This window comes from Nipponia nippon, unplaced genomic scaffold (assembly GCF_047370975.1).
Source record: "Nipponia nippon isolate SJK-2023a ecotype South Korea unplaced genomic scaffold, ASM4737097v1 scaffold_19, whole genome shotgun sequence".
NCBI classification, from domain to species: Eukaryota; Metazoa; Chordata; class Aves; order Pelecaniformes; family Threskiornithidae; genus Nipponia; species Nipponia nippon.
The window spans coordinates 5,511,009-5,527,308 of NW_028262335.1; the positions used below are offsets into that span (position 1 = coordinate 5,511,009).

Genomic DNA, 16,300 nt, shown 5'->3' on the forward strand with positions numbered 1-16,300 from the left:
GGGGAGGACACTTACTCAATACGAGGCTGACTTTGGCCCTTCCAGATTATTTCTGCAGTGGCACTGGGACGTAGACTGCTTAAGGAAATGTTTTAATCCCCATCTTGGCGGAATATACAAAGAGCTCTCACCTTTGTAACTGTTAAAGTTAAAGCTGTGAACCAGGACGTGGTTCCTGAAGGCAAAGCCAATAAATACAAGGAAGCTCTTGGCTAATGCCACTGTTGTTGGCAGTCAAGGCATGCTTATATGGAGACAATACGTTGGAAGGAAAAGACTTTCCAGATGGGTGAACTCAGTTTGTTCATCAAACAGTGACATACCTGTTTGATTTTAGACAATAGTTGCCCAACAAGTAAATGGATGTGTTCTTTTGTTTAACTGAAAGACGAGAAGTAAAGTAAATCCACCCCAAATCCACATAGTTGATAGACGTTAACAAGAACTTTCTGTGTCAGAATGAAGAGTGTTTGGGAAGGTTCAGCCAAGGAGCTGAGCCTCCAGTTCTTTAGAAAAAAATGTTAGCAACCTTTGCTTTGCTTCTGTTTGATCACCCACAAAGCATCCATGTGAAGTTTGAAAGTGTAGATATTGAGATAAAACGGGAGGAGCTCCTACGTATGGGCGTGATGTCCCATCAGCTGCTTTTTGGGGACTTCAAATGGCAACAGGACAGACTTCTGGCTCTATTCTATAGAGTATATGGTTTCCCTTTATTTGTGGATCTAAACCCCCCAAAAGACTTGTACTGGCAGGAAACAAAGAAAGTTGTTCTTGACACCATCTTGCTGGAAGGCACTGATGAAATTCAGTGCTAGAAGTTGCTTGTATTCCTAGACTCCACAGAGGCTGCTGGCAGGACGCTCCCCAAGGCCCACGTGAGTGCATGAATTAGGCCTGGGATTTTCAAGGAGTCTTGTAGAGCAGAGTTACCTGGGTAGCTTCTGCTTCTCCCTGGCCTGTAGGGATAAGGCCAAACAAGGCCTTATCTATGGCCTTGTCTGTGCAGATTCTGGAAGGAACATACTTGTAGGGAAGAACGGATGAACAGGGAGGAGAAAATCAGTACCTGTTGGTTTGCTGAAAAGTATTTCAGTAATTCATCTGAAATAATTATTTCATCATTATTTCATTAGCAGTACTTTTTGCTCTTATATTCATTCCCCGGAAGCTTCATTTGGCTATAGGGATGGGTTAGGGAAAGGAGACCGTTTATGTACTAGCAGAGATACAGAGAAATGCTAAAGGTGAATAGGTAGCTGATAACCTAGTTTTAGCTTTCATTTTAAAGCTAGAAGAATACAAATATATTTCAAATAGGGTAGGTGAGAAAAGCTGTTAGATACCTACAAGATGAGGGAATGCTTAGTCAAGGGTAATGCTCTTCATATTTATCCCCAGTATGTTGTCATCTCTTTAGTGTCTCTGTCATGGGAGGGGGGGTACGATGGACCTTTTGTAGGGAACTGAAAGGATTCTGGATAAACTGAGCCTGTGAAGGCATTTAAGACCTGCGTATATTGTTGAGATATACATTAGCTTGGTTGCAGCTTTTGGGGAGCATTCTTGATATATTTCAGCTGCATACAGCGATCAAAGAGAAAATCGTATCCTTCTGCTTTTAGATTGTATGTTGGATCAAAACTTGAAGGGCATGTTCCTGGAATAGGAGGTTTTCCGACCTCCCTCTTCACACCCTGCTGTGAAATTGAAAGGATTCAAATATAAGTCTGTCTTGTCCTTAATACATTGGATATGTGAGTGATTCCTGTAGATCATCAGTTCCCACTGTTCATTGTCTAAACTTATACCCTATCATCCATTTAAAATAGCTCATCTGAGTATTTTAATATTTCATCAGTTCAAAGCAGGCGGCTTAATGAATTGAGAAAATGAAGAGAATTTGGGATATTTAAAGAGACTTTATATCCATTAGGCACACCAGCTGCGTGTCAGCGACACATTCTTTTTATTGGCTGAGCAAAACATTTCTATTTGTCTGTTACTGCGGAACATTGGAACGCAGCATCTAGACAAGTCCAAAACTTCAGGGAACACTCTACATGTCAGCAGGACAAGCCCGTTGCTTTTGGTGCAAATCAGATGTGCCAAAAAATCTGTCAGGAGAAAAATCAGGACCTCCGGGCTGCCTGGTGCTGCAGGCAGAGGAATCGTTTGGCCCTTCCCTGCACTTGCATGCATGCAGCCCGAGCAGCTGCTTAGCGCAGAGGGTGAAGCTGGGTGTGACTTGGATTCTGACAAGTAACAGAGTTTCAGAAGTATTTTTTTAAGGGACGAGTTTGGAGATCCAGCATGGGAGACCTAGGAACTTGGGGAAATTTGGGGTAAGCAGGGGTGATTAGGTTGATGTTAATGACAAACTGGGGAACTGAAAGAAGGGTTTATAAATTTGCATGGGAACACGCTAAGCCCCTGGGAAATAATGTAAAGGAAAACAAAGAGACACTGAAGCTCTAAGATGAGGGAGGGATCCAATGTGAGCTGCAGGAGTCCATGAAGTATTGGAGGTTGACTCACGAGGTCTGTATAGTGAGGAGGCAGGGGAAGAGCAGAATGGAGATGGTTTTAGTTATTCATGAAATGCATTTGACTCAAAATAAGAGATTGTCAGAAGTATGTGACACCCTGCTCTCCAACCGCGTTTCTGCTTGCCATGGTTGCCTTCATTATTCTCTTAGTGAAACTTTTTTTATTAGTGGCCAAGGTGAGCTGTAGCCTGTGCTCGGGGAGGGGGTGATCAATAGTATGGGCTTGATGGATGTTCAGAGGAAAAATGCACAGACGCTTGTAGTGGTTGTGGCAGATGAGCCGATGAAGATGGACCATTACGGAAAATCCTTCTGAACTCTGGTGAATTTGTGTTGGGTTGCTGCCCAACAAGTGTGTGCGTAGAAGGCAGAAGTCAAAGATGTTTTCAAGGGACAAGTCATGTGTGTACTTGGGCGCACATCTGCACTAAGAAAAAATGTCAGGCGGGAGAAAGACTGTAACTAACCTTCAGGCTTCTTGCCAGCTTGGGGTACTGGATTCAGTGTCCTTATGAGAGGAAAATAGCACAAGACCTTTAGGTGTCCTGCCTCAGAGAGAGCCGGGGGCAATGAGGCTGGCAGAAAGTGCAGGAGACTGCTATGAACAGCAATGCAAGCGTCATACGGGGATGGTGCTTCCCAGGAGCTACACCTTGCCAGTGAGTCTTGCACAGCGCTTACACCAGGCTTTTGTAATCCCTGTACTTTTTACAAGTCTAGGTGAGGTGTCTCATCTGGAGGGCCAGCGTATCCTGCTGGTAATGGAGGAGTAGTAAAGTGACTGACTATGTTTAAGGTTTTCCCTACCTTGTTTGGATTCAGGCTCTCATTATTTCTAATGCTTTGCGCCCTTCTCCTTTTCTCAGACGTCACCGTGCTCCTTTATCCTGCTGCACAGTAAGCTTTTTGGCTCCGAGATTACAACTGTGGTGGAAATGCAGGGTTCGAGATGCACTAGGCCTGTCTGATAGTTTTTCAAACTCAGAAGCCCTATCTGCATTACTGCACACAAGAGGGAAAATCTGAGGCTAAAATGTGGCACCTTAGCAGATGGGCACGTGTCAAAACCAACTCTCAGAATAAGGTGCCCGTAATGACAGACTGGGTTTGTGCTTCATCTCAGTGCTTTATCTCTTCCCCATCTCTAGTCCAGCATCAATGTGGTGTAGTTCCATCTCATTTTTATTTATGGGCTTGCAGAGAGCCGAATGACAAAGCAGGATTACAATAAAAACATCTTTATACTTATTTCCACCTAATTTTGGAGTCGCCAGCTCTACGGATCATTTTTATGAACTGTCATGAGCATTAATGAAATTTTATGAGCATTTTGCTTGGGACATTGCAGGATGATTTTTTTTTTTTTTTCCCCCAAGAGAAGTCTGCAGGCAGAATTAGGGCTGTATTGCCCATGGTTGTGGTGGGGATCTTCAGGCCTCTCAGCTCCCTCCAGTTGGTAAAACTTGTTTACTCCTCCCTCTTTCCTCTTTTCCCTTCCCTTGCCTTTCCCCTTTCCTTCCCTTTTTGCCTGTGTCTGATGGGTGACATCTCATCAGAAGGTGGAGATACCTGAGAGGCAGAAGTGGGCGCTGGTATATTGTTGTCTGTCAAGGTCTATCAAGATTGATGTCTAAGAGAGTGACCGAGAGGTTTTTTTAATCAATGATGAAGTTTTAAAAGGCAACCAAAAGACTGAGCAATAAAAATATAACCAAGAAGGCCAAGGAATGAGAGGCAACTGTGCCCTGAGCTTTGCCTGCTGGAAATGATGCTTCTGTCTTCTGTCTAGAGCGCAAAACTCCCCTGGGGTACAGCTTACTGCTGTGGCAGTGGAGGTAGGTGGGAGCCTTTCCATTACCTTCACCAGGCCCCAAGCTGGATCCCTGAATAACAGGGCCAGCTTGCACTTGGTTGAGCATGTGAAAGTGCTGTTGAACACATTGCTGGCTACAAATGTCAGTCGCCAGGTAGATGCACGGTCTAGCTTTTTGCAGCAGATAGGGAAGTTAGAGACGAACTTGGGAAATAAGGAGAGGGAGCCAGAAAGTGCATCACAAGGTGGGTTGCCTCCCGGCAGTTTGCCACATTGCAATTCATGAAGTGGCAGGTCAGAGGAGCTGAGGCTGCCCAGCTTATGCCAGAGAGGTCCTGGAGCGTGAGAGGTGGGATGGGGAGAGGCAGTAAGGCACAGAGAGGTCTGGAGGAAGGAGGGAGCCCCTCTGCTCCTCAGAGCTGCACATACATAAGCTCGCTTGCATCCAGCTTCTTTGCCTGGGGCTTATCTGCCTATCTCTGATGGAAAAGTGACACAGCCTGTCAGCGGGTCGTGCTGCCTGTTGTTTAACAGTGAAACAAACTCTGCTGCTCCCCCTTGCACCCCTCGGCCCCATCCACGTCTTTATTAGTCACCTGATCAGAGCCTTCAAATCCTTGACCCAAATCCTCCTGTGCCCAGCTTTAGGTCTTATCCTGCTCTGGCTGTTCTGTCCACCGCCGACCTGCGAGGAAAGGTATTGGCTGCGCGCTATGTGATTAGGGAGATGTTGCTGGATGTTTTGAGCTGTGTGCAAGGTGATAAGCAGGAGCGAGGGAGGAGGGGAAGAGCCCTTGATCGGTCTGAGCTGCGAGCTTTCCCTGATCCACATCCCTTCCCTGTTTCTGCTGACTCAGTGACCCTGGTTTTACTGCCTGGGAGTGTCAGAGACAGTGACCTTGCCTGTCTGCTCAAGGACCTCTGGCACTCAAAGGCCATGCCAGGGCAAACCAAGACATGCTGAGGAGAAAGTTATTTTGCAGAATTTTTTATCCCAAGATGACTCTCAGTTCTGCCGGACTGGAAGATGGTTAATACTGCACCGAGTTGGTGCTGCGCATGTGGCAGGGAGTCAGAGCGGTCATCTTGTGAAATGCGCTTTTTTTGTCTGGGTAGGAAGGTTTACATACTAGTAAGGAAGAAGCTGAGAGGATTCATCAGCTCTTGGGAATAAACAGACCATTTTACTCCCAGAGCACTGGACTCTGTGGTCGGGGTTCTGAGATGGAGGGTCTCTGTTTGCTTCCTGGTGGGCAGAGACGCAGGTTGCACCTTTTGTTCACTCTGAGCTGCCGCGATTAACTGGGAATACGATAGGGTGATTTTCTGACAGGTTCTGTGCAGGAGGTCAGACGAGGTAGCTCTAACGGTCCCTTCTGGGGCTTAAAATCAATGAATCTGTGATTAAATGGCCCACAGAGGCTGGACATTGCAGTTTAAGGGAAAAGGAGTGATACTGGTGGCATTTCTGTGGGAGCCGCGGTCAGGTATTTCTCTTGCGGCAGCACAATGGCCAGCAATCCCCAGGTCACGTCTGTCTTTCGAGGTCCTCTTAACGAGCGCCAGATTTACCTGCGCATAGCAGGCAGACAGAAGGTGGATTTTTTTTCAAGGGCTGGGCTGGAGTGCATGTGTTTCTTCGGAAATTGGTTATTAGTTTTGTTTTGGGTTTAAAACAAACGCTAACTAAAAAATATGAGAGCCTTTGAGTTGTTATTTTACACCAGTCCTGACATTACATAGTTGTGCTGTTACATAAGGTTGTTTCTCAGAGCTATAATGATGCAACAGTATTTATGGACCAATCTGGGTTTTCCTTTTAATGGCTTCCATAAAAAGCTCATTATTCCCTTCACACAGTCACTGACTGATTTACATGCTTGTCCTGTCCCTGGGTGTATGCTCCAGTTTGGGTAGCCCTGAGCGACACACTCGCCCTGTCTGCTTGTTGCTAAATGGCTCTGACAACAGCCTGGCTGTGGCACGGGTCTGATCCTTACACCAGAAACTTGTTGTTTGGGGAGGTGGTGAGGAGAGGGGAGAGGAGGTTGACAGAGAAGAAAAAGTCACTTGTGTTTCTGCAGGTTCTGGCAATATTGCCATCTCCTTGGAGCTGCAAACTGTCTGTCATTCCTGGCGTATTGACCTGGCCAGGCAAGGGACTTGGCCTGGGTAGAAACGGTGTGTATGGTATGTAGAAGGACGTCACTGCAGAGTAAACAGAGTCTGTGGATCTGTTACCTGAGCCAGGGGGACCACTGAAATCCACTCCTGAACCGGACTTGTGTCCGGTCGGGCTGAGAATGAGGAAGGAAAAAAAACCCCATGTGTGTTCCTCAGAGTGACATAGGAGGGTTTGTGCAGAGGATGCATGGGCACACACCTGCGCTGATCTCCACCTTCCCTGGCTTAATCAATGTCCTCGCGTCTTTCCCGCTGCAAGCCCTGACATTCCTCCTTTTGCATATTGGATTTTTTTTTCTTTATTGTAGGGAGGGGCAGAGGGTCGGGACAGTTTTATGGCAGCTGTATTGATCAGTAAAATTTAATATAATCCCTGCACTTACTGTGTGATCGTTAAGGGGATGGAGAGCTAGTGAAACATATTTAAAAAGAAATATTTTTCAGTTTTATTTCCTCCCATGCTACTTTTCTGAGTCTCCCTGCTCTTCCAAACCTGGCATCAATCTCCTGCTTTGCATCCCTTCAAAGACAGTTGTACATTTTTGACTGGGTTTTCACAGTTTGCCTTTGATTTGATTAAGTATTAGGAAAAGACTTAGCCAGTCTGGTCCGGTGCTAGATTCACTCACCATTCCCTCAGCTATTTGTCTTGCAGTTTCTGGATCTATGCAATTTTGTGTCTACTGCAAATATCACTCCCTCTTTTTTATCTCAGGTATATCTGGAACTCCTATTGCTGAAGTACCAGGTTGCCTCTTGGGGTCTAATGCCTCCCACTCACACAGTGCCCCTGTGCATCGCCATGTGTATGGGAACAGCAGCACAAAGCGGTTAACTGACCTGCCAGCAAAGTCTGGGCAGGAAATTGGAGCAGAAAAATGGCAGCTTGAGTTTCAAACTTGCGCTGAATATCCTAACCACTGGAGCAGCCTTTTTTGGGCACAGCTGAGTGGTGCTGCACCGCAGGTGAAATACCTCCTCTGCAGAGCAACTTGCACTTTTTGTGCCTCCTATCAAGCACTGAAAGGTTACTGTATGTGATCTTGCAGCTCAGAGCATGGGCAGAGCAAACCCTGTCTGACAGCAAGACAGACAATCTCTAGGAGGCACACAGGGCTCATTCTGGCTCACCCTGTGAGGAGGATGGGGCACGACGTTTGTAGTGAGGTTACTGTTACTATTGCCTCCTTATGTTGGAGAGGGCTGCAGCAAACAGGGAGGCAGCCATTATTGAAAATTATTTAAATTTTGACCAAGTTTTCTCCTTCCCGTCTCCCTCCCCCTCTTTGCAATCGCTCTTTTCAGTCACTTCGAGCAGCGCGTTGTGAGAATCACCAGACCCTGCGGGCGCCTGGCTGCCTCTGCTAGATGCAGAGACTCTGACACTGATTTATATTTTAGTTAATTGTCTCCATCCATTAGTCTCCTCATCCTTCTCCTTGTTAAAGATGCAGTTGCTGCTAATGTCTGTAAATGAAACACATTTAAAAGGCATTGCTCCCAGTCTGAATCCGGCTTGGGTTAACAATCACTGGAAACTGCCACCTCCCGCGGATCTCCAGGGTGGTGCGTCTCCACTCAGGTGCCCTGCAGGGGCATTTGTCAGCACCTCCCTGCTTACCCACACTGAAGGGGCCAAGAGCCTGAGGTGTCTCCCCATTTGTGCAGTCCCCTCTGTAAGTCACTCCATGCTGTGTGCGCTGGCAGGGTTGGCTCCAGAACCTGGCTGGGAAGACAGCTTTCAGCAGAGGTAAGGGACTGGTTTGCTGGGGCCATTTGAGATTGAGGAGAGGTGACTGGAGTGAGGGTCCAAATGCTGGTCAGCATGAGGACCAGGGGACAAGACAAGGACCATAATGGGTCTTGGAGCAATAGCTGCTGGCTTCAAACACTGCCAGTCAGAGGGTTATGGTGCAGATGTTGCTCAAAAAAAGATCATTGTTCCCAGAAGTCAGTCACACAGGATTGCTGCGTGTCTGGTTACCACAGCCTCCCTGAAAGGGCTTGCTCCTAATTCATTTATATGTCCCAAGGGACGGCCACACTTAGCAAATCTGACAGTTCAGTGGCGGTCCCTATGATAGACTTCTTCCTTGAGCACAGGTTGTGGCTCATTAGCTAGACTAGATGACTTTGCTTACACAGTGTGTGCCAGAAATGACAGCACTGCTGGTTTAGCTGTTGTCCTGCAGGTGCTTCTCTGCGGACTCCACAGCTGTGCCCATGGATTACTGTGGCAGCTTGTCCCAAACAGACACCTTCTGTCCGGGTGATGCTGCCACCAGTTGTTGATGTGGCTGTCTCTCCCCTTGAGTGCCTTTTCCTGTAAGCAGTGCAGCTATCAAATGACCACTGGTGGACCATTATACTGCCATTACAGAAGGTCTCATCAGAACAACCAGCTTCGGGGGAGACAGAGGACCAACTAGTTCCATTAAACATAGACAGTGCAGCAATCAAAGCATTTGTAGAGAACATTAGCAATGGGGTTTTTTTCCTCCAGTGGTAATTTTTGCAGCCATTAGTTATTAGTACGTCTCATTGCTGCTTGCAGAGCAGGCTCCTTATATCAGAGCATTGGGATGTGACAGGGAATTTTAGACTATCAGCTCTGATCTGTATCTGGGCCGCACAGTTATCCGTGTTGTCCTGACAATGCCCCCAGGGTCCTGCACCAATGTTTGTTGGGTTTGGGTGGGAGGTTTTAGGATGAGACCTTTTTTGTTGTTTCCCAGACCTAGCATAGAACCTGCGGCATATGCCTCCTATGCTGTGCTCCCCTGCAGTTTTCTTTTGTTGCCAGTATGACAGGTCAAGTGTACAGTGTTTTCAGAAATACCCTCCAGGGTCAGGTGGCTGTTTTGTTAGAGAGCAGCTTTCATTTCATACTACATCCAGGTAAAGGAGCCGTTTGGACTTGGCCTTTAAAGCTTTGTGGTTGCTGCTTGCAGCATGGATGGCCTGAGTTGTGGTGGACTGGTGAGCTGCTCAGTTGCCTGTGGCTTAGATGAAACCCTTATCACAGCTTTCCTGCATTCCTGGTAAATGGATCTGTTGCTCCTGTGCCCTCTCTTCATTAGGATTTGAAAATTGCCCAAGCCACAATAATATCCAGCCACTTCTCTGACTGTTGCTTTTGGCAGCAAGACAGAGCCTAGTGGCAGAATGGGATTCCTGTTGGATGGAAAGCAGCTTGCGAAAGCCTAGGACATTCTTTTCAGTGGATAAATGGGCCAGGCAAAGGCAGGATAGCTACATGGCATGTTTGGTGGGATGGTTACTTCTCCGATGCTACATGGAGCACAATAATAAACAAGCACTTACACATCACCGGTGCCAGCTTTACTCCTTGTTAGAGTCTTCCTTATGAGGCCAGGTTCATTACAAGGTCTGTGCCACTTGCAGCTATTCTCAAAGCTACAGCTGGCCTTGGGGGAAGTCTACAGTGTTGTTAGGTAGCTGCTCCCTTTCCCTTATTTCTTAGTAGGAAGGATTTCTTAGTGAAGACGGGATCTCATTCCTGCATCAGCCATCATCACGCACTTCTTTGCCGCACAAGATCCTCATCTTTTTGTAACATTTTACTCCTTTCCACAGATGCTAAGTGTGATGACTTACAGGACAATGGATTCAAATAGAGAATGAGCAACAGCACATCAGCTGTAATTGAAAGCAACAACAGGAGTTTATCTTTACTAGACATGTTTAGATTCACTGTTCAGATACAGGACAGGGCGAATTTCAGCATTCTGGATTGAGGTTAAATGTGCATTGGATTTGAAGTTCAGACTCAAAAATCTTGTAGTGCTGCAAGTTCTTTTGTAAAACTTTGCCCACCAACATCGCAGAAATACCTGAAAAACACTTTTTGTGATCAGAGCTTCGCTCATCCTCAGCCAGGTATCAGAGGAAGAAAGGTCTTATGAGACTGTCAGTAGCACTGAGTCGCTTCCCAGTTCGGAAGCAAATTTGGCTGTGGCCAGCCAGCCACCTGCCTTCTGCAGTCCCAGACAGTAAGTACGCCGTTTTCTACCCTGCATTTTACCTCAAGAGCAAAACTTGCTGCTCTGAAGTGGAAGTGCCCAGACAGTCATGCCTCAGAACATGTTCCTCTGCTGCTTGGAAACATACCTGTATTACTGCGGGTCCCCAAACCATTAATTACTGAAACCCATGCAAACTGAATGTTGCCATGGCAACCTGCAGCCCTACAGAAGGCTATTTGTCTCCTCCTTGACCTTTCAGGAGATCTGTATCTTGCTCAAGCCCCCTTCTCTAATCTGGTTTTTAAAATATAATAGTATGCTACTGGAAGGGATCAGACCTTTAATCTGATTGTGTGTGCATGTGTCAGTGCATGTATGGGGGAGTGCCTGCATTAACAGGCACCCAGCAGCGGCTCAGAGGCAAGACAAAGGAAAAGCGGAGTGTGACTCTGCCCTGCTGGGGCTGCAAGTGAGCACCTGGGTGGAATTACTGGCTTCAGCACACAGATGGGGGAATCCTCTACATGGGAAGGAGCAGCCCTCTCCAATCCCCTTAATGCAGGCTCCTTCCCACTGAGGTCATGCAAGAGCTGTGCTCTTGCTGATGGGGACTTCGGAGGGGATGCTGTCACACCCGTTTCGGTTTCCCTTCCAGGGAGCCTAGGTCCCTGCCTTCAGTTGCATTAATGACTGTGCCAGACCAAGCAGCCAAGTTTTAGGCATTACGACATGTATGTTGGTATCCCCAAAGTGCGTGTTCTGGATCCGACCTCAGGTCCTGCAAGCTGGCTGTTCTTTTGCCTGTTGTATTCCCTCCAAGGGAAGGATCTTTAATCCTGCATTGGCTCTGCCTGCTGGAGCCCTGAGCCCGTGAATTTGTTGCCTGTGCTGTATATGACAGGGTTACTGTGAGCAACTTAGGTGGTGTGTAAACCCAGGGGAACGAATAGCCTTTTCCCCAAGAGACTTGCTGTCTTTTGAAAACGCTGTCCTCTATTGTGAGCGGGTTGAACAGATAGAGAATACCCTGTAACCTGGGCTGAGGGAGAGGGTCTGGCTTCTGTGCTGTGCCACTTGTTCAGGTTGTGCTTTGCACTGCTCAGCTCTGTGCATCGAGAGCCAGCCTCCTAGCCGTGTCCGCGAGATGGGCTTTGGTAGGTGCTGGACGGGGCCTCTTTTACAGGACGCGGGCACAAATGTCCAGAGCCGACAGCGAGGAGTGAAGAATGAGGAATGGGACTGAGGAATCGGGGACCAGTTAGTCAAAGGGAATGGAAACACGGGGTGGAGGGCCGGCATCGGCAGCCTGGGGCTGCCCTGCGCAGGTGCGGGCGCTGCCCGCGCGCAGGTGCTGCCTGTTCTGCAGAGCCGCAGGTGCTCGCTGGGCGACCGGGCTGCTCTGCTGAGGGCAGCCCTCTGTGCAGTGTGCAGTTTGCCTTCAGAAGGTAAGTGTTTGGTTGAGTTTTTCTAGGCTGTTTCTAGGATTTTTGTGGCAAATGGTTGAGGTAGGTGTTTGCCTGCCTTGTGGTGTAGGGCTGGTGTCAGTGAGTGTGATCTGGCTGAGGTGTTCCCTCAGGGCTGGGGGGTAGGCCTGGCCAGGACTGAGTTGTGAAGGAGTTTGGCCAGGCTGGAGTTACAACTCATGTTTTGCAACTTCTAGCATATGGACCAAGCAGATCTCCCAAAGCCTGTGCTAGTGCTATGTCTTTTGTCCTCCTGCTGGGCCAAGCAGCAGCAGAAAATGTGATTTCAGGGTTGGAAGTGCAGTTGCAGTGCTGTAGTCTGAGGTAGTGAGTGTGCAAAAGCAGGGTTATTTCAGAAAATTGCTGGTAGCTGGGCAGAGCCCTTCTTCCTGGCTAAGGCATGGAGTAACTGAAGAACTGAGACTCAATTAAAAGTTAAACTTTCACTAGCTTTATTAAATGGCATTGGGACGAAAGCAGTTAGTTGGACTTTGCTCTGTGGAGGTTCAGGAGGATCTCTTGTAAAAATGGTGTTTTGTGGAGTCACGGGTAAGGTGGAGGTGGCAGAGTTCTCAGCTGCAGAACCAAAGCTGGTGTTTTGTTCTGTTGATCCAACATGGTGGCAGAAAGTCCTCTGTGGTCTAAGCAGAGCCCTGTGCAAGTATGTTCCTTATTAGAGAGCCCATGCAATCAGTGGAGTCTGATTGCAGCTGTGTGGAGCTGTATTTGCTGGGGCTGGCTTGGCCTACCGTGTTTTAAAAAATGCTTAAAGTCTTCACCTATGCAGAAAGGTACCTCAATTTTTCATAAGAAGCTCTGGTTACCGTTCACTCTCTTTTCTCATACTAAGACCGAGCCCCAGCTATAAGCTACCTCCCATAGTGCCAGGTGTAGAACAAGCCCAGAACAAAAAGGCAGTCTCTGCTTCAAACCTCCCATGCACTAAGGCAAAAGGAACAACTCCTGGGGACAGTTTGATGTCTTAAAAGCTGTTTCAGCCTTATGTCTAGTCTTCCTTCCCTTTCCTCTCAATGTCACCTTGGTGTTCGGTTTGCCTTCCGCAAAGGTATTCCAGCAAAGTCATGTTTTCCTGGGATCCTGCCTAATTGCGTGGGTAGACTGCGTTGAATTCAAAGCCTGTAGAGTATACCTGTCAGCCCTGTGGTATCTGCTCGTGTGTGGAGTTACAATTTGCTAACGCACCTTTGCATGCTATGATGGTTTTAATTTTAAGGCCATGGAAGATCTCCTAAAAACACAAGATTGTTGGGGAAGAAAAATAACACTTCTGGTGTGGTAATGTTCCCTTCTACGTAGGTCTCCTGGTTTTAGTTTACAGTGGATATATTGCAGTGTTCGGCACTCTTTGCGTTTTGGAGAATTAAGTCACGTTAAGGAGTTGCTATGCTCTTCTGCAGAAAGAGAGTTAGTTGCATTTTAGTGGTGGATAAAACAATTCCTTCTTGTAGCTCTCCTAACGTGTTTACATATCAGAGGTGCTTTGGGCTCAATTGGGATGCAAGACACTCTGCAAATGCAAAGATGTAATTATCCCATTTTTCTCTTCCTACTCCCTGCCTTTCTCCCTCTGCACTTCTGGCTCATCTCCTCCGCCCTTTCCTGAGCATTGTGCTGATGGCAGCGTTTATCTGCATTTGTCCTCTGTCCCTGACATCCAGTTATTGATTGGCATGATTAAAAGGAACTGATAATCACTTCACATTAATCCCATAAATGACTTAAGACACCAAAATATTTGCATAATGCATCTTAAAGGTGGCAGCTAAAAGAGGATAAGACCCAAAACTGCTTGGCACAGGAGAAATGGGCTTCCCACTCACCTGTGGGCTTGCTTAAGTAATTAGCCTTCTGCTTGCATAAGGAGGAATCTGAACTGGTTTAGCGGAGGAAGATGCAATGGGTGCTCAAAGGCTTTGAGATCCGAGCATCCTATCTCATCGCTGAGATTGGGGGTGGGGGGAGCGCGCGGGGGGAGCAGCAGGGAACATGACAGCGGCTGCTGAAATGAGAGTCTGTTTTTGTCTGCTACATCTTGTGAAAATCTGGAGCCAGACGCCCGCTGAAAGTACCTCTGTCTAAAGACTTTCTGTCATAAACTTATCTGATTAGCAGAGAGCTAGACGACAGATTAGCCCCTGCTTCTGCACTAGGGATGGGCTCTCTGGAGCGTTTGAGCAGATCTGCTCCTGTTGCTAGTGCTGATAGCCTGTAGGTGGGGGTGCAGCAGGTGGGGAGGAGGTAAGGGGGGATAAGAGGGGGATATTTAAAGGAAGATCATTGCTAGGTAATTCTGCAGATAATGCACCCTCCGTGCTGTCCTGCTGGTCTCAGGTGAGGCCACTCTCCTCTGCACCAGTGAGTTGGTGGTGGTCATGTGCTGTGTGTCCCAGCAGCACAGACTGGGTGCACTTGTCATGTGAGTAGAGGCTGGGAGGGAGCTGTGGATGTGGGAGGGAGGGCAATATTTCTAATATGTATAATTTTTTGTGAGTGTCTCTGGTTCTTCTGGCTGTCATCTTCCATTTAGAAAGAGGAGAGGAAGAAAAATAGCCACATTTAGCTTGGGGGAAGCACCTTGTGCTAGAAGGATGGGTGATTTACCATATACTGCAAACAAACAAAAGGGAGACATTCCAGCACTTCCATTTAGTATCATGTATACGTTTTAGCTTGTTCTTCCTATTCAGTGTTTGTATATGATTTATTCAGAAATATTTTGCAAGTGGATAGTGGCTTGCAAGCAAAAGCATTTGCCAGCTGAACTTCAGTATCTGCTACAGTGAATGTCTTTTTGTGTTTGTGTTCTCCCTCTCCATAGAAGGAAAAAAAAAGAAAAGCAAAAAGACTAAACTAGACTACTTAGCAGCAATCTGATGCAACGATAACAGGCAAAATAATGCTAAACTGCTCTAATGCATTCTCTTGTCCCAGAAGGAAGAGAGCATTGTTTCAGGATCTGTTAGAGTGAAGAGTTGAAAATGAGTTTTGTAAATAAATCTGCACCCTCAGCTCTGAGCAGTGCTGATCTCCAGGTTCATGGTGGGTTTCTCTGTAAAAAGAAAAACTATTATTCAAGTAAATAAAGTAGTCTTGTGTTCCAACAGTGATGGAATGGAAAAACTTACTTTTTTTTAAGAATAGAAGGGTGGCAACTGATAGAAAGCTATCAGTTATTTCAGTTCAAGTTTCCTATTAATTCTGGAATAGATCTGCCAATTCCTACACTTTCAGTTTTTCCATCTGAGATGTAAGTTCTGGCCCACACAAGTTATATCTGGCAAAACTGAAATCAGGAGCTCTGGCAGCTGCGGAGTCCTTTATGGGAAATGAGAGTTCTGTTTGGGAAGTGTTTTGCACTTAGCCTCCGCTCCCCCAAACCAGAGGAGGTTACCTAGGAACCTGAGGGGTAGGAGGGGGAGAACCTTTCTTGAAATACAGCTATGGCAGGGGCAAACAAAAGGGTCTTGCGTGCGCACACACATATGCTCATACAGACAAAAATCAATTATGTGGTGGCAAATAGGATTTCCGTAACTTGGTGCTTTTCTGCTCTGTTGCAGCCGTGATAACGACCTTTCCACTATCATCTCCAACCTGCATCAGAGCCGTCAACTCGTTATGCCAGAGACCCAGAGCCGCTGTGAATTCAAGAGAAACAGCATCGACGTTGGCTTAGGAGCAGCAGGTAAGCAGCTGGAGCACGTCCTGCTGGTTTGGGTTTGTTGACTTCCCTCCTCTCTCTTTCACATTTATTCATTTTTTTCAGCAGCTGCTTTTTCTGTGGCTGTTTGTGTTACACTTTGGAGTGAGCTATATGAAAGCTTTTAATATTCTGGTTAAAGATTAACATGGAAAGGATTTCATGGTGATGTTAAAGTCCTTTTGAGATCTCAGCCCTGTGGTATTCTCAGATCTAGTGGTCTGTGTTAAACTACTGGCAAAGGAGCTTGCGCCAGCAAAGAAGTGAAATGTCCCCAGGGTTAGAGTCAAGTGAAGCAGAAAGGCCTTGCAGAGAGCATGGTTTGATTCGTAATTTCATTAATCAGAGGTTCCCCATGCTGCCTCTGTGCCTGCCATCTCCTTTGTGAGCATGATCGTTTGGTTTTGTAGTGCTGCCTGGCTTTTTTGGGAAGTTCACCTGGTTTCAACTTAACATGGTGAAACCAGAAATGCTCCTCTTGGATCCTGCACCATGCCTCTCTGGCTGTCAGTAAGGGAGCTATGGGCAAGGATGCTTTGGTGGTAGAGATGCATCAGTCAACAAGTGAGACACTGGTAATAAAG

At 46.9% G+C, this 16,300-nt stretch overlaps 1 protein-coding gene across 2 annotated transcripts in view; it reads left to right on the top strand.

The window, feature by feature from the left end:
* The window catches only part of SAMD11 (sterile alpha motif domain containing 11), a 181,368-nt gene that overhangs the window by 109,661 nt on the left and 55,407 nt on the right, over positions 1-16,300 (top strand). For both annotated transcript variants that reach the window (XM_087755097.1, XM_087755098.1), the window contains one exon: positions 15,577-15,701. In XM_087755097.1, the coding sequence (XP_087611223.1) occupies positions 15,577-15,701 (125 nt within the window). The remainder of the gene's footprint in view (positions 1-15,576; positions 15,702-16,300) is intronic.